General features: G+C 55.6%; 8 protein-coding genes across 8 annotated transcripts; 4 read left to right on the forward strand and 4 right to left on the reverse strand.

The window, feature by feature from the left end:
* Window positions 1–18: 18 nt before the first annotated feature.
* On the forward strand, window positions 19–2208 carry PHYSODRAFT_478586 (hypothetical protein; the record flags this gene model as incomplete). Its single annotated transcript, XM_009519784.1, has 1 exon — window positions 19–2208. One exon carries the CDS (start codon window positions 19–21, stop codon window positions 2206–2208), a length of 2190 nt encoding a protein of 729 aa, XP_009518079.1.
* Window positions 2209–5071: 2863 nt separating this feature from the next.
* Window positions 5072–7784, forward strand: PHYSODRAFT_539377 (hypothetical protein; the record flags this gene model as incomplete). Its single annotated transcript, XM_009519785.1, has 2 exons — window positions 5072–5134; window positions 5273–7784. The coding sequence occupies 2 exons, from the start codon at window positions 5072–5074 to the stop codon at window positions 7709–7711; spliced, it is 2502 nt and encodes an 833-aa protein (XP_009518080.1). The 3' UTR covers window positions 7712–7784.
* Window positions 7785–7981: 197 nt separating this feature from the next.
* Window positions 7982–9980, reverse strand: PHYSODRAFT_481940 (hypothetical protein; the record flags this gene model as incomplete). Its single annotated transcript, XM_009519786.1, has 3 exons — window positions 7982–8457; window positions 8486–9185; window positions 9327–9980. 3 exons carry the CDS (start codon window positions 9978–9980, stop codon window positions 7982–7984), a joined length of 1830 nt encoding a protein of 609 aa, XP_009518081.1.
* A 189-nt stretch (window positions 9981–10169) lies between these two features.
* Window positions 10170–12134, reverse strand: PHYSODRAFT_344330 (hypothetical protein; the record flags this gene model as incomplete). The annotated part of the gene is made up of 1 exon (XM_009519787.1): window positions 10170–12134. The coding sequence occupies one exon, from the start codon at window positions 12132–12134 to the stop codon at window positions 10254–10256; it is 1881 nt and encodes a 626-aa protein (XP_009518082.1). The 3' UTR covers window positions 10170–10253.
* A 1966-nt stretch (window positions 12135–14100) lies between these two features.
* On the reverse strand, window positions 14101–17064 carry PHYSODRAFT_344331 (hypothetical protein; the record flags this gene model as incomplete). Its single annotated transcript, XM_009519788.1, has 2 exons — window positions 14101–16893; window positions 16986–17064. The coding sequence occupies 2 exons, from the start codon at window positions 17062–17064 to the stop codon at window positions 14318–14320; spliced, it is 2655 nt and encodes an 884-aa protein (XP_009518083.1). The 3' UTR covers window positions 14101–14317.
* A 907-nt stretch (window positions 17065–17971) lies between these two features.
* PHYSODRAFT_295459 (hypothetical protein) lies at window positions 17972–18373 on the forward strand (the record flags this gene model as incomplete). The annotated part of the gene is made up of 1 exon (XM_009519789.1): window positions 17972–18373. The coding sequence occupies one exon, from the start codon at window positions 17972–17974 to the stop codon at window positions 18371–18373; it is 402 nt and encodes a 133-aa protein (XP_009518084.1).
* A 677-nt stretch (window positions 18374–19050) lies between these two features.
* On the reverse strand, window positions 19051–19212 carry PHYSODRAFT_480583 (hypothetical protein; the record flags this gene model as incomplete). The annotated part of the gene is made up of 1 exon (XM_009519790.1): window positions 19051–19212. A coding segment is annotated over one exon (162 nt), but the record flags the coding sequence as incomplete, so codon positions are not given.
* Window positions 19213–20305: 1093 nt separating this feature from the next.
* PHYSODRAFT_295460 (hypothetical protein) lies at window positions 20306–21833 on the forward strand (the record flags this gene model as incomplete). The annotated part of the gene is made up of 4 exons (XM_009519791.1): window positions 20306–20410; window positions 20498–20811; window positions 20896–21492; window positions 21536–21833. The coding sequence occupies 4 exons, from the start codon at window positions 20306–20308 to the stop codon at window positions 21831–21833; spliced, it is 1314 nt and encodes a 437-aa protein (XP_009518086.1).
* Window positions 21834–22713: the final 880 nt, after the last annotated feature.

Consider the following 22713-nt stretch of genomic DNA (forward strand, 5'->3'; position numbering starts at 1 on the left):
GCGCGTGTACTGTGTGCCATGCAGCGGAGGCGACGGAGGCGAGCGGGTCTCGTCGCGATGGTGACGCTGCTGTCTTCGCCTTCGCTCGCGCGCGAGTGGGTCGCGGGCCGCGACTGCCCCCCCGCGCGCTGCTCGCCGCTGTGCCTCGTGTCGCCCGACGACGGCGCGTGCTTGGCGCTGACCCAGACGGAGACCGCGGGCGAGTGGCGCGTGACGCTAGACAGCAACTACAGCTACTACAACTTCGGGGCTCGGGTGGAGCTGCCGCCAGACGTGCGGACACTCGCGCTGCAGGGAGACAAGACGCGCGTGCAGTTCGACGCCGCCAGCCTCTGGACGGGCGAGCGGCTGGCCGCGCTGCTATTTATTGGCCTGGACCTGACCAACGCCAGGCTGCCCAAGCTACCGGAGACGCTCACGCAGCTGCGCATCGTGGAATGCGCACTAAGCAGCATCCCTGTGGCCTGGCTGCTGGCGCTACCCAAGCTCGAGACGCTCGTGCTGATGAACAACACATTACTGGAGGAGACGCGGACGCTGCCAGAGCTCAGCGCGCAGCAGTTCAAGTTGCTGAGCGCTCGGCTCACGGGCGGGTCTTTAGTTATTAAGCAGGGAGAAGCGGAACAGGTTGAAGCGCGGACGACAGAGTGTACCGACGTAAGAGCAGGCAGCGTGCAGAGGTTGGGTGGATGGCAGGTCTGCGTTGTCCCTGATGAAGTTGCCGTCGCTCGGCGGCTACAGACTTCGGCAGACTCCGGGTCGGGTGAAAGTCGGACGCAAGGCAGCAACGAAACAATGGGCAGCGGCTCACAGTCCTCAGCAGTTCACGACACATCGACGCTCGTGATGCTCAGCATGGGCTTGCCGTTCGTCTACTTCTTGTATAAGCTGGGGCTCTTCTTCTTCTTCATGCTGACGTACAAGCGGTATCGCAGCGGGAATGGCGCGGTGCCTCGTGTGGTAGACAACACGAAGGACATGGGCGTCGACACGACAAACGACAGTGAGAGGGACCGCCCCACGGCAAACGCTTCGAGCACTTCCCCGCCACCGACCCCGTCGCCTCGGGTACATCGGAGGCAGGACAAGAAGCCCTTCAGCAGCAATAACGCTGGGTTTTGGGTGGACGAGGAGCTGCAGCCGTGGCGGTTGGACTTCCAGCGCCTCACAATGATCAAGGGCCTCAATCTGCTGCCGGCTGAGAAGCGCCAGACGCTTCGTAAACAAAGTGTGTCAAGCGCGATGAACCCTCGAGAGATCTGGCTGGCGTCGTATTCATCGGGCAAGCATTCCGCTGCAGCTGTCTCGCCTGGCGGGGGCACTACTGGCACTTTGGTGGTGGCCAAGTATATTACACCCAAGGAAGACCAAGGCCCGCGGTCATCATCAAATGGCAATGGTGGTGGAGCTAGGGATAAGCTCAAAGGAGAGCTGAAGCGTCAGGCCATCTTTTCGCACCCGCAAGTGGTGGCTTTCATTGGCGTGGCCTGGTCTCGCGAAACACACTTGGTCGCTGTCACGGAGTACATGGCTCAAGGCGATCTCCGACAATGGCTCCATCGCACGGCAAGTGGTCAAGCTGGCAAGTGGTCTGTACAGAAAGTACATATGCTGCTGGATGTGAACAGGGCGCTGCTCTACCTGCACTCGATGCATCCACGTCTAGTACATGGGAATTGTAACTCTCGAAATGTGCTGTTGGACCATGCGCTGCGCGCCAAGTTAAGTGACTATGGCGTCGATGGCCGTGCCGATGGCCTCACGGAGCAGGAGCTCATGTCGTATAGCGCGGTGGGCTCTGGGCGGTGGATCTCACCCGAAGCTCTACTGGGCCGCGAAACGAGCTCGTCGTACCCGGACGCCAGCGACGTCTACTCGTTCGGAATTTTGATCGCCGAGATGGACTCACACGAGCTGCCATTCTCGGATTTGATGCAGGCAAACCGTTCGGCCGTCCCCGAGACTGACATCCTGCAGCTGATTGCCAAGGGTGCGCTAACGCCGACGCTGTCGCCGGCGTGCCCGAAGAGCATCGTGAAGCTAGTCAACGCATGCACCAGCTACAAGCCCAAGTACAGACCCAGCAGCACACAAGTGCAGCAAGACCTGCTGCGCATCCTGGATGATTTCCGGGAGATCGAGGGCAAAGCGACGGCCACAGTCTCAGTCGGAGCGCAGCGCTCGAACCCGCCGTGGAATTTTGTATGAGGCAGTTTTTAGCCAGCGAGCGTATAAAGGGGGTAGTATAAGAAGTTTTGACAGGCGCGTAAGGAAAGTTATTTATTCACAGGTCGAAGAGCTGTGCTTGGCCGGCAGAATTTTTTTGTAACTTATCGAAACCGGGTACCTTTCTAACCGAAAAATAGTACTTGTTAACCTAAACAATTACATTTAAAGCTACGAATGGCTACAAGTATTACTCTGTAGCTCAGCGGTTGTTTGCTAAATTTAGCACTAAAATCAAGGACAAGTCTGAGATAGGTAAGACTAGAAATTACGAGTTATTACTACTTTTGTGAAAGGTTGCTAAGGATTTCAAAAATAAACTACGCTATGCATCCGCTGAAGCATACTTTATAGCTGGGCAACGCTTGTCAATATCTCGTGCTATCATGTCTGCTAGCTCGAGCTACGTAAGCTGTACGCCTCAAATGTTGAAAGCTTAGTACATCGTCTCACATTAGACATGCTCGCTAAACATGCAAAGGAGGGTGTTAATATTGTCTTCACTGCAGATTTGGATACCTGCATGTTATTATAGGTGGCATTCTGGCCCATAACGAGCTCTGGTTCGAATGTAGACAAAGCGATGAGTTGCGTAAATTTTAATTTAAAAATAAAAAGAGAGAGCGATCTATCTACCTGGTGGATGAGCAAATGCCGCTCATTTCGCGAAACTCTGACGATTGACTACTAAGGCTTCGCGGGTGCTGGAATAGCTCGTCCAGACTTGTCTAATCCGCATTGCAAGCGACTTCGGTGCGCCGCACATGCGGCGCACCAGGCACTCTCTGGATACTTTCCCCACTCAATACGATAGTGGCATCAAAATTCATAGCAGCAGGGTTCTGCAGTAGCTTTAACTCACTCTCTCTCTCTCTCTCTCTCTCTCTCTGCGTGTATATCTAGCTAGCCTAGCTCAATAGTTTGTGAGTGGATTCCAAGTTTTTGCTCCGACCCAGAGCATTTAATGGCCACTTTGTTAACACTGGTCGTCCTCAGTATCTTCTTGACGTAGTTCAAGAACTCGACTTAGTCGACTGTCAGCAAACGGTTTATTTAGCAACTATTCATTCTTGCCAAGAACGTTATCTTGCTACTGTAATGTTCATCAATTGATTTCTGAAGCCTTATTAACAGAAATGGCTCCAAGTCGGGCTCGCATTCAAAACTAACTTGCGATTTGAACATGTTTCGCTGAGATCGAGCCATTATTGCTGGTAAATACCAGTTTCAGAGGTTAAATTTTGACTAATTCGACCTGTGTACTCCCCCGGAGCGTTCGCTCCGGGTCGCCTATCGTGTTGGGCTTTGTGAAAGACAATTCTGCTGGGAGCTTTGCCCTCGGTGGACTTGCTACTCGATCGCTCCGCGCCGAAGCAACGCATTGTTATTGCAGGGATAGGATCGTTGTCATCATTCGGGACCGAGGCTGAAACTACCTTGGCTCAGGCGGGTGGGACTCGGCGACACTCAGCGACCAGGGGGCTGCCCTGTGGACTTGTTTGCTTGGACGCAATGCAAATATCACTATTATCTCGATACGTGTGCAGCTCGTGCTGAGCGACTGCAGCTTACATGGCTCGGAGCGGAGCAGGTCTTCCGATGGCAAACAAGGGATGTAAATAAAGATTGCTTCATCAGTAAATACACCAGCACTTGAGCAGCACGCTGGCCCCACGTTGCAACTGGAGCTCTCGCTGCTTGCTTGCGCGCAAAGACAAGCCGAGCGGACGCGGAGGAAAAGTATCTTTCAGCGGGAAGCGCCGACAGGTTGACATGGTGTGCAGGCATTCAAGTCTAACGACGCACTCTGCAGCGAGACGACCGCAGTGCAGCCACCATGCCGTGGGGGCTTGCAGCAGGCGCCACCATCGCCGATGTTTCCCAGGCTGGCTGCGTCGGGCCGAATTTAAAACGCCGGAACACGCGCAGAACGCAATGTGAGCACAGTTGAAGTCGGCGCTCATGTACATAGGTGGTCGTCAACCACGGCTCCCCATTCGGTTACACGGCTTGCCGCAACTAATAGAGGCTCGCCGAGCTCGCCGTAGAGTGCTGCATGACGCCCTCAATGCAATGCAGCGTACTCTCGTTTGCTGCCGCTTACGATAAACCACCCACCCTCGGACCCATCAAGGCTATTTTACTTATCCAGTTGATCGTGTTGAACGCACACTATATACGTTGCGCTCGGGATGGCGTTCAGTCGGGCCGAGCGTCAAAAGATCACGCCGAACCTCTGCCTCTTTGGCAATCGACTTGATGCCGGCCTTCCGCAGTGCTCGCCGCCGTGGCCGCGCGGCCCAAAGCTGATCGTCGAGGGCTGCAGGTTGCCTTGACCAGCAAATCCAAGTCAAAGGAGGGTCATCTGGCTACGCTGGAAAGATATCCGCATACTTCGAACAAGAGCGCTGCTGGCGTAGGATATACGGCGGCGGTGCGGGAAAGCCGCCGCACGCCACGGCCGCGCGCTCTCGGCCGGGCACCCACTACGGCCCATGCGACTGCAGCCGTTATGCTCGTCCATGCCGTCGGCGGCGCCGCCAAAGAGCTCTCTGCTGCTGCGCCAGGCCTCGTTTCGGGGCGGCAAATTTGCCTCTGCGCGCTTCATAATGCAAAACGCTGCAGCGTTTTGCGCGCGGCTCTCTGCGCGCAGCGACATAGCCACGGCTCGTTGAAGTCGCCCTTGGATACTTCAGCCCCATAACCCGATATCAGAATCGATCGCTCGGTTACGACGGACGGCTATTCTTCGGAAGTAACTTCCCGGAAACGATGGCAGCGGCGCTCGAGGCCGGGCAGCACAGCGCAGCAGGGCCCACTACCGAGCTCGCGGCGTGGGGAGCACATGCTCGTGAGCAACAACGACGAGGCGGCCCTCGCCGAGGCCAACCGGCCGCCCGACGCCAAGGTGCAACACCAGGCCAGCTGCGACCGTCGATCGAAGGCGGGAGCGGAGACCGTCGGCATTGACACGGAAGCGGGAACGGGGGCGGAGACCGACGACTGGATCCGCGATGCGGTGCACGGCCTCGCACTGAGCCCCAAGCACCCGCTGACGCACGAGATGGCGGCCATGCTGCGGCCGCTGCAGGAACCGTCCAACGCGTCGTCGAACGAAGACGACGAGCTGCCCATGCTCGAGAGCGCGCGCACGTCCTGCTCGACGTCCCATGAGTCTGTCCTGATCACGGCCTCGACCGTCGACGAAGCCGTGGACCGACTGAGTGACAGCGTGCCCGAAGGCGAGCTGCACGTCTGGGTCTACGAAGCGCGCCAGCTCTCGGCCCCGTGGCCGCTGACCGACGCCCTGTACGACGAACACGGCCTCCGTGTGCGCTGCACGCTGCTTGGGGCCGTGCAGGAGTCTCCGTGCAACATCTCAGGCAACATGAGCAGCCCCGTGTGGCGTCAAGCTCAAGACGGGGCTCGCGACGGAATGGGGGGACACTTTGCGTGGGCGCTGGGTCAGCCCGAAGAAACGGCGACTGGAGACGGAGCTGGCGTCGGCGTTGAGGCCAGCGAGTGCGAGCTCGAGATCGACGTCATGTGTGGCGAGCGCGTCGTGGGGTCGGCCAGTGTGGCGCTCGAGGACCTGCTGCTGTCGTCTAAGGCGCGCGCGTACGAGGAAGACGCGGCCGACGGCAGCGGGGCCAAGGTGATCCGGCTGAGTCCGCACTGGTTGCCACTCGCCGGCAACAACGCCGGACTGCTGCAGCTTTCGCTCGAGTTTGTGCCGGTTCCGCCGCACCAGGGCGGCAAAAGCCTCGAGCTGGTGGGTGTCAGAAACTCCGGCGACGAGGTGCGCGATCCGGATCTGCCGCAAGATAACGACGAGGATCATGCGGATCAGTCCAACGCCGACTTCATGGGTCGCATGCAGGAGCGCGCACGACAGCGCCGAACCCGTTTCGAGCCCCGCGACCTTGTTGAGGCGTGTCGAGCCGTCCCTTGGCTCGACCAACGTGACGACGCGACTCAGCAGGAAGAGGAAGAAGAAGACGGCGAGTCGAGCAAAGTGATCGTGTCAAGGAGCGGCGGGGTCACCATGTACATCCCGACCCAGGGAGACAGCTCACCGCCCAAGCCCAGGTCTGTTGCAAGCCCTCCGCTTGCCCCCAAGCCGTCCACCTCGTCATTCGGGCTGCGTCCTGGTGGCGAGCAGGAGCAGTTGATGGACAAGCAGCTCTGGGACTTGTACTACTTCGGCATCTCGGACGAAGCCCCCGAAGCGGGCAAGGTTCGAGACTCGGAGGGGTTTACGCACACGATGAGCACGACATCGGACTTGGCCAACGATTTTTCAGACTTGTCAAGCCGCTCTGACGCCTCCATCTTCAGTCGGCAGGCCAGTACGTGCGCCAGCGACGTCCTGGCGTACAACGAGCTGATTCAAGACATGGAGAGCGCCATGAAGTCCATGAAGGAGACGACACCGCCTCCGAGCACTACGTCGAACCAAGAGCACGCTGAGTCTGAGGACCAGACTCAAACGGAAAGCTCGACAGCCAAAAGCCCCGCTTCATCGCCGACGCCGAAACTCCACCTCAAACTTCGACGACTTAGCAGGCCGACTCTGAACCTCAGCAAGCCTCTTGATCGCATCCAGTCCTTTTGGCATGAAGCGAAAGTCAGGGCTAGCAGCGGTAGCAATGCCAGCGACGGGAGCAGCTCGCCCAAAGAGCGCAGTCCAGGGAGAAAAAGCGATGGCAACCCCAGTCCTGTAGCGATCCGTCCACGAAGCAAGACGCCTTCCCCATCGAGAGGCGAATGTGTCGTCCTCTTTGATCCCCAAAATCTCCCGGTTCCGATGCCGTACCAGCGCTCTACTTCGCGTGACCAAGCGATGGAAGCTGCTGCCAAAGCAGAGCGAGACCGCAGAGCTGCAGCTGCTGGACCTCGTCGTCGGTCTCTTCCGATCAACACTTTCTCCCTGCAACACCGACAGGAGATGCTGCTACAGCAACAGCAGCGAAAGCGAAACCAGAAACAGCCCTCCGAGGCCCAGCACGGGCTTCAGCCTTCTCTGTTGGCAAGCGTTGACCCTCCACTACTCAGTCGTGCTCGAAGCGAGTCGCTGCACTCGCTGACGGACGTGTATCTCCCGAAAACGGGGGACATGCACGGCGTGCAGGTTACGGCACCTGCAGCCTCCAACACTCCCAGCGCGACAGAACCAAGCTCAATCCCTCCCGTTCGCAGAGGAAGTGCCAACCGTGCCACAGCACGTCGCCACTCCGGCAGCAACGTGGTGTACATCAATGGCGCGCCTCTGTGCGTGGGCAAGTTTATCAACGTCGGCAACGTACCAGGCGTGGTGCGCTACATCGGCACCACGCGGTTTGCCACGGGCACGTGGGTGGGCATTGAGCTCTGCGAGCAAAAGGGCAAGAACAGCGGCACCGTGGACGGAGAAAAATACTTCAGCTGTGCTCCAAACCACGGCATCTTCATCCGCGCCAGCCGCCTGGACCTCTCGCTGCACTAGGTTCTTGCCGCATTAAAAACTTCCGAGTGGCGCTATGATGGTCTCAACGTCGACGAGCAGCTTGAAACCAGCCACACATTCTCTCTCTCAGGAGCAGCGGAAGTCTATGTTCAATCAGGTTTATGAATCCCACACCTCTCGAAGCGATGGGATATACGCGGCGCCGCAGGTCGCAATGCTACGCCGCTACCCAAGCTTCCACCGTAGGAATCCGGGAACACAACAACGCAAAAATGCAAGAAATGATGTCCCAATGACCGTGTGTTTAGTTTAAGTGCTTTGTCTGCGAAAGAACTCGAGGTCTTTCGTTGGTGGCGCCTGCAATTGTTGCACGCGCGCACGCCGTAGTGCCGTGTGCTCGTGCTGCAGAGTTTCTACAGAGCACATTGCGTCCCAAACTTGCACTCGGTCGCTCACAGTCACGTCCAGAGCCGAGAAGAACAAGTTCACGTCGGTCGGAGACAAGTTGAAAGCTTCCAGTGCTAAGTGAAATTGCTGCCTCGACACTGCCAGTGCGTTTCGTGTTGCCATGAAGGACGGCGACGCATCCACCGATGAAGCTGCGCCCGCATCCATCAGCTCCGTATTAGTGAGGTTGGTACTGAATCGCTTGATCTCTCTAATGGGCGAAGAGTGGGGAGAATCGGGCTGCTTCCTGTCCGACGCTGTCAACGGCGGTGTCATGTTCGTGTTGAGACAGCCGCACGCGCTCATGTACTCATCAAGCGTCATTCGCTCGAAAATGCCTCTTTCGACACTCGGCATCGACGACACTGCGAAAATCCGTAGCAGCGGAGACGCAACCCGACTTGGATGGAGTTGCAGGGCCCATGCAATAAACTGTCGAGTTTCTGAAGTACGTTATACTGGCGGAATGAGGTCTGCGTCTTGCTCCAGCAACTTTCCCACTTCCATTACGTTCGGGAGCTAGCAAGTCGCCTCCCTTAGGGCCGAGACAACCAGTTTGGAAGCCCAAACTGGTACCGGCAGATTTTGGCCGAAACTTCAACTTCTCCTTACGCTTCGTTGGCTTTATCGCAGTCGAAGGCACGTCCAAACCAAGACGGTAAGCTCGAGGATGTTGCGCAGCATCTTCGACTGGCAGTTCGTATCGCAAGTGCGGGTCTTTCATGCGGTCCATCCGCGCTCGGACCCGCGCGTACGTATCAGCGACTTTAGTCAGTAGCGTTTGTTGTCGACGCGCACATCGTGTATCGACCACAAATTCTTCCTGGGCCTCGTCAATCGGTTCAAACGGTTCGACGCTACGTATTGGAAACCGTTGAAGTCCGTCGTGATCGAAGGGGCTCAAAGCAGGACTGCCCTCGTTCTCTTGATCCGGACTGCTCACCATATTATCAAAACTCGGTGGAGTGAAGCGTTCGACCGGGTAGCGCCTTCGAAGGCTTGATGAACTCGGCGATTTGGAGGAGGACGCTGGACACCACGGTTTCTTCTTGATGACTCGGCGGCGCTGTGGAGTACCGGTATCAATTCGCTCGTGTTTCATCTCTTCGATAGTGTCGATTTGGTTATCAACGTCGGAACCAGCCGAACTAGGAAGCTCAACTTGATCATCATCTTCATCTTCACGTTCTCTCCAAATGAGCTCTACCGGAATCTTCGACTTTTTCAAAGGGTAAGCGACCGCTACGGATCCAGGGAGCAATGTTGTAGCGCTTTGAGAGTCCAGAATCCGTTCTCGGGCGCCATCGCGCGGCTCAAATGTGCCATTCACCCCGGCACGAGACCCAGTGTCGATGTTGTTTTTGTACCCGAGACGCCATTCAGGTTTTGTGCCAGTCGGAGGTTCTCCGTATTGCTTTGAGGCGAATTTCTGCTTCAGTTTAGCGAGCATTCGCTGCTCGGGGGTAAGTTTTACGTTGTTCCGGCAGTCTTTGGCCACGGTTGTATGCAAATCTCGCAAGTTTTGAATATGATCCATAGGCGGCCTGTAGTTCAGATGCTCGCGGTGTTTGCAGTCGTTTTGCTCGTCTTCGTAGGCGCTTTTCTTGTCGCTCTCCACTCTTTTGTCCTCCATCTGCGTGAGGCGCATCAAATCGCGTCGAGCTCGAGCATCGGTGGGCTGAAGACTGACACTGGGTAGGCGCTTCCCAGAGGGCGAGCTCACATCATACAGTACGGCACGACGTCGATTGTCCTGGCGTGCTCGGACATGCGCCTGCCGCCGAGTGCTCGAGGCATCGTCATGATCACCTTGTCGCACAGCTGACGCCAGCTTCGTGCGTCGGGCTCGAATCAACACCATGGTGAAGGCCGCACTGGCAGTGAAGGCAAGGGAAAATGAGCAAGAATAGACTCAACCCACATAGTCTTAGTTCAAGCTGTCAGATCAGTTTACTTGCGTTTTGTATGGAGCAAGTTGAAGTTGCCACTTTCCCGACGGTTTTTGCTTGGTGGCTGTGTGGCACGACGTCAAAACGAGCCCCACAAATCGAAGAGTGCAATGCATGCTTTGTTGATAGATAAGTTTGGTAGACCTGCCTCGATCTGGATTAATACTCTACATGTAGAAAGTATCTTAGGCGGCAACGACGCGGGAAGCGCGGTCGTCGATGGCCTTCTGGGCGTTCAATCTCGCCTGCTTCATAGCAACGGCAAAGGCCGATGCTGCCAGCGCGGCGGTCGGGCTGCGCATCGAGGTCGTGGATCGGGCGTCATCCTCAGCCAGGTGCTCCTCCGACGAGGCTTTCCTCGCCCCGACGGACATCGACGCGACGTCCGACTCCAAGTCTTCAAGCTGCATCCTGCCGCTGCTCGTGGGCTGCTCCTTGTCTTCGCTCAACGAGCTGCTGCTGCTGCTGCTCGTGGCCGTCCATGCCGGACTCTTGGGTGGCTGGTGCTTGGAGCTCGACATGGCGAATCGACTGTTCACGGGCGACTCCGTTGGGGTCCAGGCCGGGTTCGAGCCCGATCGTGGGTCTCGAACTTCGACGAATGCATTCTCGCTGTGGTGACGCGTAGTCAGCGCTCGCTCCACCGCAGGAATCACCTGCACCTTCGTGCCATTGGCATTGGTACCCGAAGCCAGCAGACCACAGACGTCAACGATCCACTCGGTGGGGTCGTCGCTGGTCAAATTCACGTAAATGGCAGGTGCGCCGCCGTACAGACGCTGGAAAACCTCCCACACCTCAGGAGACAGCAGTTGGTAGTCGGCATCTTCGACTGAGCTCGCCGCATCACCAGCGAGAACTTCGTCACGGATGAGACCCGGACGACGCACGAGTTTGCCACGGGACAGTTCCAACAGCGACAAGTTGTCAATGGGACCAGGTGCGGCCTTGTCGCTCTTGCCGTTGGGGGGAGAGGACGATTTCTCCGGCTCAAACCCGTAGTCCAAATTGCGGCTCGAGTTGGAACTGGCCGAGGACGTGAACGCCAGCCACGTGCGCAACCAGCGACTGGAGATGACGAACATTTTCTTCTCAGCGCTGCCACGACGACGCGACAGTTTGCCGGCCGCCATGACTCGGTGCACTTCCGTGAGTCGGTCGCGGTAGCGAGGGGTTGCCGCGGGCGCGGGCATCGAGTTGCCGGCAGGCGAGTGGCAAGATGCCGCGGGCGCCGACTGGTGGTGCCTCTTGACGGGCGTTGCAGTTGCCGCGTCCGGCTCCACTACCTTAACGCGGTCGTCTCCCGCGCACGCCATGGCTTGCAGCAAACTGCAACACGCCACACAGGCGCGTCTCGGGGTGGAGAACTTGTCGGTGAGAGACACTTGGTCCTGCGAGCAGGCGCCGCACACGAGCTCGCCGCACACGCGGCAGTGGTGGCGCCGACGCGACAGCTTCGTGAACATGGCGAAGCACACGCGGCAGCACTCGCTCTCGTCGTCCTCTCGCCACGTCACGTCGTACTTGGCGCTCTGCCTCGCCGCGCGGCGACGTCCCTCGCCATGGTGCGTGTCGATGCGCTCCGAGGCGCGGCTGAAGGTCTGGGACATGCGCATGAGCGCGCGTCCTCCTCGGCTGTGGCTGCGGCCCATTGTGTCTCGTGGGCCGGCGGTGGCGGCGAAGTCCGGCACCTTCCCGTCAGAGTCGAAGCGGTCGTCGTCGCCGAAGCCGAAGCGCTTGGAGCTGGGCGTGGCCAATTCGTCTTCAGACAACTCGCCATCTGTGTACACAGTGGCATCGAGGCTGCGCACAGTGGACGTGAGCTTCGAGTCGTCGACCAGGTCGGCCGAGTTGCTCGAGTAGTAGATGACCATGGGGCGCCGGCGGTCGCGCGACAGGATGCGGCGGTGCGAGTGCCGCGGCGGCGGCTGAGAGGCGGCGAGCGGCTCGGAGGTCGGCGTCTTGATGCTGCTCGGCTTGAAGCGGCGGAACAGCGACGACGACGCCAGGTCTGCACTGCTGGCGCGCTCGAGTCGAGAGCGGCGGAATGATGGCGGACTGCTCATGAGAACTTGCTTTGCTGGAGAGGAACTTGGGACGTTGAGAGGGAACCTGCTCCACCTAAATCGATTGTTGTGCTCCCCGTCGAAACGGCCTAAACGCTTTTTCAGTGCGGGTGATGAAGGCCGTCACTTCCCGTTTTCCGACTTGATTCCTCCTCCTCTTGTTGGGCCACAAAGCTCACACACGCGCGAGGCTGCAGGAGCTTGCTGAAGATCAAATGCCTCAGCGCGCAGCGTGGCGTTTTCGGTTGTGACGGAGGCAGAGGCACAGCGCAACAAGGCCTTGCTTGAGTTTGAGTTGCTTTTTGATGGGACGACGGTCAGTCCACAAACCCTCGCTATGCACCAAAAATTCGCTCAGCACTGCAGCCCACTGCTATCAACCACGAAAAACGCCCCATCGCAGCACGACGCCACGAGTAAATAGGTCATCGGTCAGCTTAACCGACGTCTGCTACGTCTGTTATGTGTTTATACAGGTCTTCATTCAGAAAGGATACAGTTGGAATCGCACAATTTTGCCCCGGAGAAAACTTACAATGTTTAGTATGACATTTAGTATCGCAGGTTTACTAACATGTTATCTTTATCAAAAAGTTGCAATGAAAGCAATTCTGAGCATTTTCGATACAAAAAGAAGCTGTATTATTTTCTCGCAGGTGCTTGCTGGTCCTCCATGCCGCATGCTCGACTGAAGCTCACTCTCGTCTCCATTTGGCCGCACTCATAGCCAAACGAAGTGAGCCAAAGGCTTCTGGTGCATTGAACGCTACGCTGCTGGCGAAAAAGTCGCCTTCAGCCGTTGACTCGACGTGAGTTCATGGAGTTGTTGTGCGCGGATTTCCGCGTCACTCCGCCCTTCGCCCTCGAAACGGACCGCGCTTCATTCCGCCCCAAGTTTGCGTTGGAGTCAACCTGACTCAACCCGTGAGACGCACTTGACTCTCCAGTAGACTTGAGGGCACGCCATGGATAGTTTTCTGCCTGTAATGGGCGTTGGGGCCAGCATGGCAAAAGCACCCCCCCGACAACGACTTGAGGTCAGTTGTTTCTGCTCTCGGACAACAGGTTTGGGCGCCCGCCTCTATTATAAATCGTCTCTTTACTGCAAAGAGGTCAAGCGAGCGCCTTACTAACACTCCAAAGTCCGGGCGCGGCTTGACATGCGCGGTGCAGCCCCAACCAATGCGGTTTGTACGGAACTTCGCGCGGTCGAATGCGGCCGGATGTCTCCGACGCGTGCAATTGTCGGGAAGAGCTCACCGTCTCCACGGTAACGGGTGCTTTAACGGAAAGCCACAGGTCCAAGCGCTGGCAAGTGAAGACTCGATCAGGCCGAAGGCGTCGGATGATGAAAGCACAGCGAGTGACTGATATTCCGCCCCAGCAACGCGCGCAGGGCGGATCGTGTGGACAGACCAGCCGCCTTGGTCCGCCCCCGCCTTACAAACCTGCTGGAAAGGCTGACGAAGACTCGCTCATAAACTGCTCTTCTCGACTCGTATTAATAGGCGCAATCACAGGAGGCGGCAGCTAAGCTCCACGGGCTCCGTATAGAGCACGGAAAAGGAGCAACAACAGGATGGAAAATCCGCTGTGGTGGCAATCCGATGCGCCGAAGTTGACGCAAGTTCGATCGACCAAATCCCATGCCTCGAGTGACGAGCGTTCGGAGCGCCGAAGTGTACACTGCAGAGAGCGTTTCCCATGTCACGTGCGGAGCGAAACCACGATGCAAACGTTCGACTGATGAGGATAAGGCACACGTGCAGTCAGTCCATCACGTCACAGGGTTTGCCACAACCGTTTTGGACCTCTTGAAGGGATTCAACTCTATCAGGCCCAGTGGAAGTGTAAACTGTCACGCTGCAAACTCCCAGCTTACAACTTCAACTAACCACCGCATTCAAGGCAACCAGCAGTTCTTAGCAAGATCAAATGTTCTTGACGAAGCGCAGCACATGCCAAAGAAAATTGTTAAACGATTTCATTGATTTCCCCATGTATTCGATAATCTACTTGAGATAAAATAGCAAAAATACACGACAAGCAACTTGCACTCACGTCCTTGGCGATGATTTCGAGGCTTCCTTCACACTCGACGCTTCAGGATTTTGTTTTCGTTGCGAATGGATGCTCTCACGATGAGAACATCCATCCACCAGCACCCAGCTAACTCCCCTCAGCTACATCTCGAAAGTGAACTCGCTCACAACGGGGAAGTGGTCCGACAGGTTGTAGTGCGGCTGGCTGCGCCACATCCACGGCGACCTCGTGGTCAGCGGCAGCACCCAGCTCGTAGCGGACTTGGGCTGACGATGGGTGCGCGAGTACAAGATGTAGTCCAGCAACTCCAGACTGCCATCGCTGCTCAGGCCGTCAGCAGCCAGGGCGTTCACACGCGGGTCAAAGCTGTACTTGCGCAGGTGCTTGTACTCCGCCGCCGACTCCTTCTTATCAGAGTCGGACGCGTTGCCGAGTTTCCGAGGCTGCACGACTGAAGGGTCCTTGGCTTCAAAGATGTCCAGCATCTCGTCGTACTCCTTGTTGGTCTTGTTCAGCCAGTAGTTGACGTTCAGGTCGCCAACAAACAGCACCACATCGTTCGCCTCGTCGATATCCATAGCGCGCATGAAGTTCGCGACCATATCCATCTGCAGTTTGCGCATGGTCCGCGACAGCGGGTCGTTCCAGGCTTGCAAGTGCGTTGAGAACACGTGCACCAGCAGACCGTCCTTCAGTATCTTGCAGTACAGCACGCCCTTGTCCGCCAACTTGTCGGCACCAGCGCATGCGCCTTCGAAAAGCTTCACCCGGACACTCAGAATCGGGTACTTACTGGCTAGCAGCACGCCTCCGTTCAGCAGCTTGCGCATGTTGGACTTGTTCATCCGCTTGTGGCCCACCGTCGGCGAGAAAAAGAAGTAGCCCGCCTCCGACATCTTGTCCAGCAAAATATCGCGCGCGCGGTAGTCGAAGCACTCCGTCAGGATCCAGATGTCACACGGAGGCAGCAAGTCGCCGATCAGCCTCGCGCGCGTATTCTTCTTGGGCGACACACTCGTAAACGCGCTCACCTTACGCGGCAGCATCCACACGTTATACGTTCCGACACTCAAAGTTACCTGACGCTTCTCCAGGTGCGCCAGGTATCGCGTCGACTCCTTGGCCATGCACTTGAGGTCGCCGTCTTCACGCAGCGGCACGATGGTCGTTGGTGTCGCCTCCGTCGTCAGGTACAAATCACTGTCCTTGTAATACTCGCGCGGTCGGATACCGCAAGCTCGGCCGTTGAACTTAGCCACAAGCGACATCGGCTGTCCCCAGCGCAGAAACTCGTCGCTTGGAGCCACAGGTAGACGGTAGTTGCTGCCGGTAATCTGGTGTCGAACGGGCTCAACTGTCCCCACGTAGTATTTGCCCAACGGGTTGTTGAATGACATGTTGGGCAGGTCCTTCATGAGCGCTTTCTGTCGACGCCTCAGCTCCTGGCGGTCCCGTTGTCGGTCGCGCTGCTGCTGTAGCGTATCCGAGATGTCGGAGACCATGTTCATGTACGACTCGGAGATGGATCGGTAGAACGCATTCGGCCCCGAGCCTGCAATGGCCGAAGCCGACGAGCTCGACGCCCTGCGGCGGCCACGACCCGACGACGCACTCGGTCCATCGTTGAGGCTGACGACCGTCGTTCCAGTCGGGTCGTCGCCGTAAGAAAGTGCCGGCTGACGAGATCGCGGGTCCTCGATCGCCGCGCGGAAGGCCGCGGCGGTCGAGCTGGTCATGTCCAAGCTGCGTCGCTGCGCGCCGTACTGCATGGAGCGCGCCGACTGCTGCTGCTTGCGACTGCGCGGTCGGTGCTTGTTGGCCGTCAAGTTCTGCAGCTTCCTGCCCCTCGGATATCTGGTGAGCACCTGCAGCTGCCTCTGACTCTGCTGCCCCTGACTCTGGTCTGCCAACTCCACAATAAAATCCGACTCGGGCGTCTCCTCTTCCTGCGTCTCCGCCATCGTCGGGTCCGCCACCGTCGCCCTCAGCTCACCAGTGTTAACGTTGCTAGTGTTGCTGGACGCCACGAGCGCCGACTGGGGTCTCGTTCTCTTGATGTGGTTGAGGTGCGCCGCCGACTCCTCCATAGCGAAAAGACTGGCACGCACCTGGCGGTGGAAGGCCAAGTTCACCGGCGGTTTACTGATCGTCACGGCCCCTCGGTGGCTCAGGTACCTGATGGCCCTCCCAGTCTCCGCGTGCACCACCACGAGCGGCGTGCCGAACTTCACGGGCAGCCCGACGCTGGCGAACACCAGTTGCTGCTTTTTGGGGTCAAACTCGAAGAGTCTGAAGGCGACTGAGCCGTGGGGGGCTTTGGATCCCCCCACGGGGGCATCCGGTTCCCCCGCCACGCCACTCGTGGTAGTGATGCGACTGGAGGTTAAGGTAGACCCCCGCCTTTTGCTGCGCTCCGCCCCTAACAGCGGCACGTCGTATGTCACATTGGTTTGCTCCTGCGAGGAGGAGGACACGAGGTCGTCCTCGTTGTAAATGTCGTCGCCGAAGAGAGCGGCGTATCGCTTGCGGAAAAGCCCCTTGCGCCACACGAAGAAGCCCGCGAGGCCCATGAGTCCGCCAGTTGCCAGCGTGGAAGCCGCGAGCAGCGCCATTTGCTGGTAGGTTAGGTTGAACTTGTGGGTTAAGGCGAGGAGCTGCCCCTCGCACAGGAAGGCAACGCGGTCGCCGTAGCAAATGTATTCATCCATGTCAGTCACTGCGGGTTTAGAGACAGAGATGGCAAAACGGGTTTAGAGACGTTTAAGTGGTGTTAAATGCGGGAAAGGGGAGCAGGGGTTAGACACTCACTGTCGCTCTTGGGCACTGCCGCCCGCCGCGACTTGCTCTGGAGCAGCGGCAGCTCCTCGGCGTCCTGGACGTTCGGCATGCTGCTGCTGGTTGTCGACTGCGCTCACTCCGTCGCCACGCCGCGCCGAGCTCGTTGGCGTAAACCTCACTGCGTTGTGTCCCTCTCAATTTGCACAGACACACGCCAGCAGCTTTTAGCCTCTGGTCGTGTGCGGCCGGCAAGTTACTTCTGGAACTGACGGCGAGCGCCGAACTGTATTTGCCGCGTAATCCGAAGGAGTCTAACGCCCAATCTACTCTGTTTTGGGCACTGTCTAAAATCTGTTTTGGGCAAGCGGCGCGCGGAAAGCACACGGACAAACAGAAAGTTTGCAGGAACGGCGTTAAAGGACTCTTTATGCTCGTTCTTAACACGCTGTAACAAACGCTGTGCAACATCGATCTCCGATCAACTGCCGCTTGTGGCACTCGAACTACTATTAAACCCTCTATGCCACTGCAGCGGAAAGATCCCGTACTTACGCACCCCGATGCCAACGAGTCGTTGAAGCCGTGGCGGTGGTTTACACTGCGATGGCGCGTGTTGTGAATTTCGTCCGCGTTCTTGTGCGCGTGGAATGGCAAACGAGTGGAGCCCAAAATTGTAATGGGCGCTTTTCTGCATGGATGCTGACGGTGGAGATGCGTATTTCTGCTTTTGGGGGCTGGTTCCGCCCCACGGAGCCTCGCGCGGGGGCAATAGAAGCCATTCAGCGGGCTCACATCTTGTATCTTCGGCGCTAGCGAGGACTTGCGCGTTGGCACGCTGGGCTGAAGAGGGCTGCAGTTAAACTGAGCCAAAGTGATGGGGGTGCGGTGCAAGCGGTCGACTAATTTCGCATACTGAAGTCCAGTACAATCTAAACTTTGGGGCAGCCGTTCGAAGAGCCGCTTCGCCGCCTTATCCACTTCAACTTGGCGTTGCTGGCAAGAACTCCATTTGCCTCATGGCACGTTGGGTGCTCGTTGTTGTGTGCATCGAGCTCGTGCTTCGCTCAGCTTTTGGCAAATCGAGCTCTGCAAAAGCCCTCTGCAGAGCTCGGTCACGGCCGCGTAATCGTGCCACTCCGGCAAATCCCGGCGGCCATCGTTTCGCCAGCAATATCCACTTGCTCGACGTCGATGCATGCGCCTCATTGCATGCATCTCATGATGCAGACCGCGTCCTGGGCTCGGCACGCCACAAGCCGCTGAGATCTCGGCCGCGGGCAGCATCGACCAACTCGCAGCAGATGCGTTTTGCATCTTCTGAAAAAAATTATAGCGCTGGCGACGCCGCGGGTGACTACTGCTCACTGAGCAGGCTGCCCGACGACGGGCGCAGCATGAATCCTTGGGATACGTCTTAGGTGGCAGAGATGGCCGGCAAGCCCCACCGCGGATTCATCGAGAAAGCGTGCCGCCGGTCTCAGCCGAAGCCAACTCGGCTGCGGCTTCCTCCAGCCGCTGGCGGCATTAAACGCCAAAGTGGCCGTTGCCTTAGCCTTAGCAGAATATCAGTTTGAGAGCAAAGTATGAAGCTTGGGCTCCGCTGCTCCCGGATGGGTAGCCTTAAGCGAAGCCATCTGAGCTTTACGCTGGTGTTCGAGCAACGGACAGGCACATGAGCATCTCGGCGTCCGTGTACATGTACCCAATCACCAGCTGCCGGGCTGAGCTTTGGCTGTCACAGGATACACTCCGTCGCTAGTTGTTGCCCAGCTCACCGATGAGCTGGTTCGGATCTTATCGACCCTGTACGTCGTTGACCCAATAGAACGACAGCGTTCCACTGAGCGCTGCTATTCATCTCGTTGCTGGTCGATTAGAGGAGCGTAACAAGCCATGCAGCACGCTACAAGTTGAAGTCGCTCTGGTGTCTCCGTCTCACAGCTCCACCGAGATCGGACTGAGCAACAGATCTCCCCCACATGACTTCAGTGCCGCTACAGTAATCTGCCCGAGTAAGGAACGCCTGATATATATAAAGACGCAGAATATATAAATTGATGTTAAGTTGAGTATACTTACCAATGTACTGATTTAGTTATTTCAAAATGAACTGAAGAACAGCTTTACCTACGAGTCCGGAATGATTCCAACAGTGGCGTATGGTCGAAGCACTAACCTTTGACCAGGCATCCTCGCACCACAACAGCGCTGTCAACTGGTCGACCTCGTAGGGATTATCTAGCCCTTCACCTTGTCGAGGATGCCCACTTTCTCAGACCAAGTGAGACGGAGACGCTTGGACGGTGTGGACTTCATGGGTGGAGTGGGGGAGGAGGTGGGCTTGTGGGGCGAGGTGCAAAAGCAAAAGTGCGAGTCTACGACTACGGTACATGTAGTTTGAAGTCTAGTAAGATCGCTAAATGCGTGCCATTTTTCAACCGAGGGTGGAGAGCTGATGATTGGCACTGGATTTTTCACCTTAGTACCTCAGTACCTTGCACATCCCCCTATCGCCACATCGACTGGAAAATAATATTAAATATGTGAGGCTATTAGTTGTACACCCGTTCCTTATTCGGGCAGAATTCTGTAGTACACCTACAATACTTTAGCGGTTCTAGCTTCGATTGCTATAGCCAAAAGGACTGCTCTTGACGTTGACAATGAGTATTGTGGCTAAAGGAAGCGGTATTGAGTCCCCCAGCGATGAATAATATTCGTATCACCAGTCAAATGTAGAAATAGCTTGATACGAAAAAAATCAGCTGTTTTACGGCCAACCGAAGTCAAAATGCCGGCCAGCCGTCCACGGACTCCCTCAATTTTGAAATTTTAATTATTATGGCCCAAACTAATTAAAATGTCAAAATTTGCCAAGAAAATAGTACTCGTACGACCAGTAAGTAAGTATTTTTTAAAAATGGATTTGGTTCCCCCGCGAGAAAATCTTCCCAAAATTTAATGCTAGTGGTTGTATGAGTCATGCAACCACTACAGTAGCATTAAATTTCGGGGAGATTTACCCGCGGGGGACAAAAAACAACAGTTTTAAAAAAATACTTATTTTTCTGTCCCACAAATGTATAGGTATTTCATAAAACGGATCATATCTTTGCTTCTACTTCATATTACTCGGCAAGTGAGGTCTTGATGCAAAGCTTAAGTATTACTTAAAGTAATACTCATGCGCTAGAATTTTACTATTGATGCCGTCACAGCACGTTTACTGCCACCGGTTACGTCCAAACAATTTTTTTGTAGCTCCAACACAAAATACTTGGTGTCGTACTGGTGTCGTTGTGTTTTAAAACAGTTCTGAAATGTTTAATTATAATTCAATTGACTTGGAAATGGGTGATAATTTTTTAGCTGTGGTAGGGAAGATTACACTGGAAGTTCAAAACTATACGGTCACTTGTCATAATAGATTAATATTGACAGTCGACACCCCCCAGGTTGGTGCTGGCAATCAGCCCAACGTTACCAGTGGGTACGACCAGGATGAAATAGCACATATAAGCTAGATTGCCTGCCAGCTGTAGGGCAAGATCGCCTGCCAGAATGAGATCTGGATCCAACAGTGGATGAACCCAACAGCCCCAGGTGCCAAGTCCAACTCCAAGAAGTATCACTGCCAGTCAAAAAGACATGTCGGTTGCCCGATGAAGAAGCGCACGGAGAGCGCGACGTTCGGTCCCATCGGCAGCAACGAGCGCGTCTACTGTACAGACTGTACTCGGCGTTTGCGTCTCTTCAAGAAGTTCAAGTCCAACGCGAACTCGTGTGTCGTTTGCGAGGCCAAGGTCGGAAGGGGGGGTAACTTGGTGAATTTGAAACTCACTGTTTGGACGGTGCAGTGCGTGAAGGTATGATGTCTGCAGTAGACGTGGTTTCGTTGTTGCAATTCGTGCATTGTTCTAACCTACTTTTTTGTTTGTAGGAATTATCCTGCTCCGTCGTACGGACCACCCGATTTCGGCCGCGCGAGTAACTTCGAGTTTGAGTGTCTTAATGACAAGTGTGCCGGGAAGGGGCACTGCCAGCGCCTCCACCACGACAAGTGCGACAAGATCCCATGCACGAAGGCGGCAACGTACGGTCCAGGCTTCGAGCGGATCTACTGCCGCGATTGCGTCAAGACCCTGCGCTTGACACCCTTCTACGAGTCGAATTGGCCGAGATGTGTCAAGTGCGGGGATGGAAGCAGGGCGTTGCCGGCCATGTTTGGCAAGCGCGGCGGACGCAAGACGCACTGCCTCAAGTGCGCTGCTGGAGAGGAGGGGCTGATTTCTCTACGTAACGCAATCTGTGCTTTCAAGCTGCTGGATGGTGAGCTGTGTTCAAGACACGCAACTGGGAGGATCGATGGGGTGCTTGCTTGCACTGAGCACGGCACGTCAGCAGATCAGGCCGCAGCTGGTGATTTCGAGCGGTTTGCTTACAAGGTCTGCCAAGCGGAGGGATGCGAGATTGTTGCGACGGGCACCCACTGCCACAAACACCTCCGCGAACTCGGCTTGCCGCTACCCGACGACAGGTACAGGTACTGTGTTTCTTTTTATATGTGAGGTGCATTACAGTCATTGCGTTCTTAACCTTGAAAATGCCCGCCACGCGATGCTTAGCAGGTACTGCGTTGACGGCAAGGACACTATGGAGTCATTCAGGTGCAAGTTCGGCAAGCTTTGTGCCCCTCGTCTCCATGAACGCCAAAGATGCGACGACACGCTGGAATTTGAAGACCTGACCAAGATGTGGTGCCTGGAATGTGGCGTTCGGCGCCGCAAGTACGGTTTCGAGGGTGGCAAAGACGCATTGTGCTCCCCGTGCGCGAAGAAGTCTGAGTTCGCGGATACGCTGGTTCATATTTACGAATGAACGTGTATTGCGGCCGGATGTAAGACCTTGTCGACAGTTTCATTTATCTATTATAAAAAACACCTGCTGCCATTTTTTAAAGATCTTGGGTAACCCAGAAACGAAAACGTTGATAAAATATTATTCGACCCATTATACGATTGGGCCGGAATTTAAGCATGATTTTACCCTTGAAGTAAGAACTTTGTTTCATGCTTTATTTGAAGCATACAAAATGTTGTAGGTATTCACAAGTGATAGGCATTGATAGGTAATCTCAAATAGTTGAATCAAATATGTTATGAAAATAGTCGAGATTGCAGATCTATAAGTATTTGATCAATATGATACTTGAAGTTAATATTATTTACAACTTCGTTTTATTATAAAACTGTATCATTTTAATGAAGTAGGTACACCATCTCAATCTCAAAATGAGAACCTGAACGATCGAAACGATAAAAACATCTAATCAAACGAGAAGCTACCAAAATAGGATGTGCTGTCCTGGTTATCGTTTTCCAGAGGCTCCGATCACTGTCGCATAGAGTCCAAATGCGACATAACCTTAATATTTTATGGTTTGCTACAGACTATCTGTTTTGAGCTTCACGTAATCATAGAGGTTTTCTTGTTTTGATTGTACGGTTTCTCGTTTGGATTGTAGATTTTCTCAATTTGACCTTGAAATGGTGTAGATATTGGTGTGTCGATGGGGTAAGGCCTCAAAAACTATATTCTTACGTAGGCATCGTTTTTGTTAGATACTAAGTATTGCCGCTTGCAAATACTTTGCCCTCTAAAATAGAACACGCGATCGTCAGCATTGCTCACTTGGTTTTGTATGGGGCAGCGGGTAAAACGGCCATCCTAGGGGAAGCTTAAACTAAGCCTCGGATTC

Source organism: Phytophthora sojae (genome assembly GCF_000149755.1).
Source record: "Phytophthora sojae unplaced genomic scaffold PHYSOscaffold_2, whole genome shotgun sequence".
Lineage (NCBI taxonomy): Eukaryota > Oomycota > Peronosporomycetes > Peronosporales > Peronosporaceae > Phytophthora > Phytophthora sojae.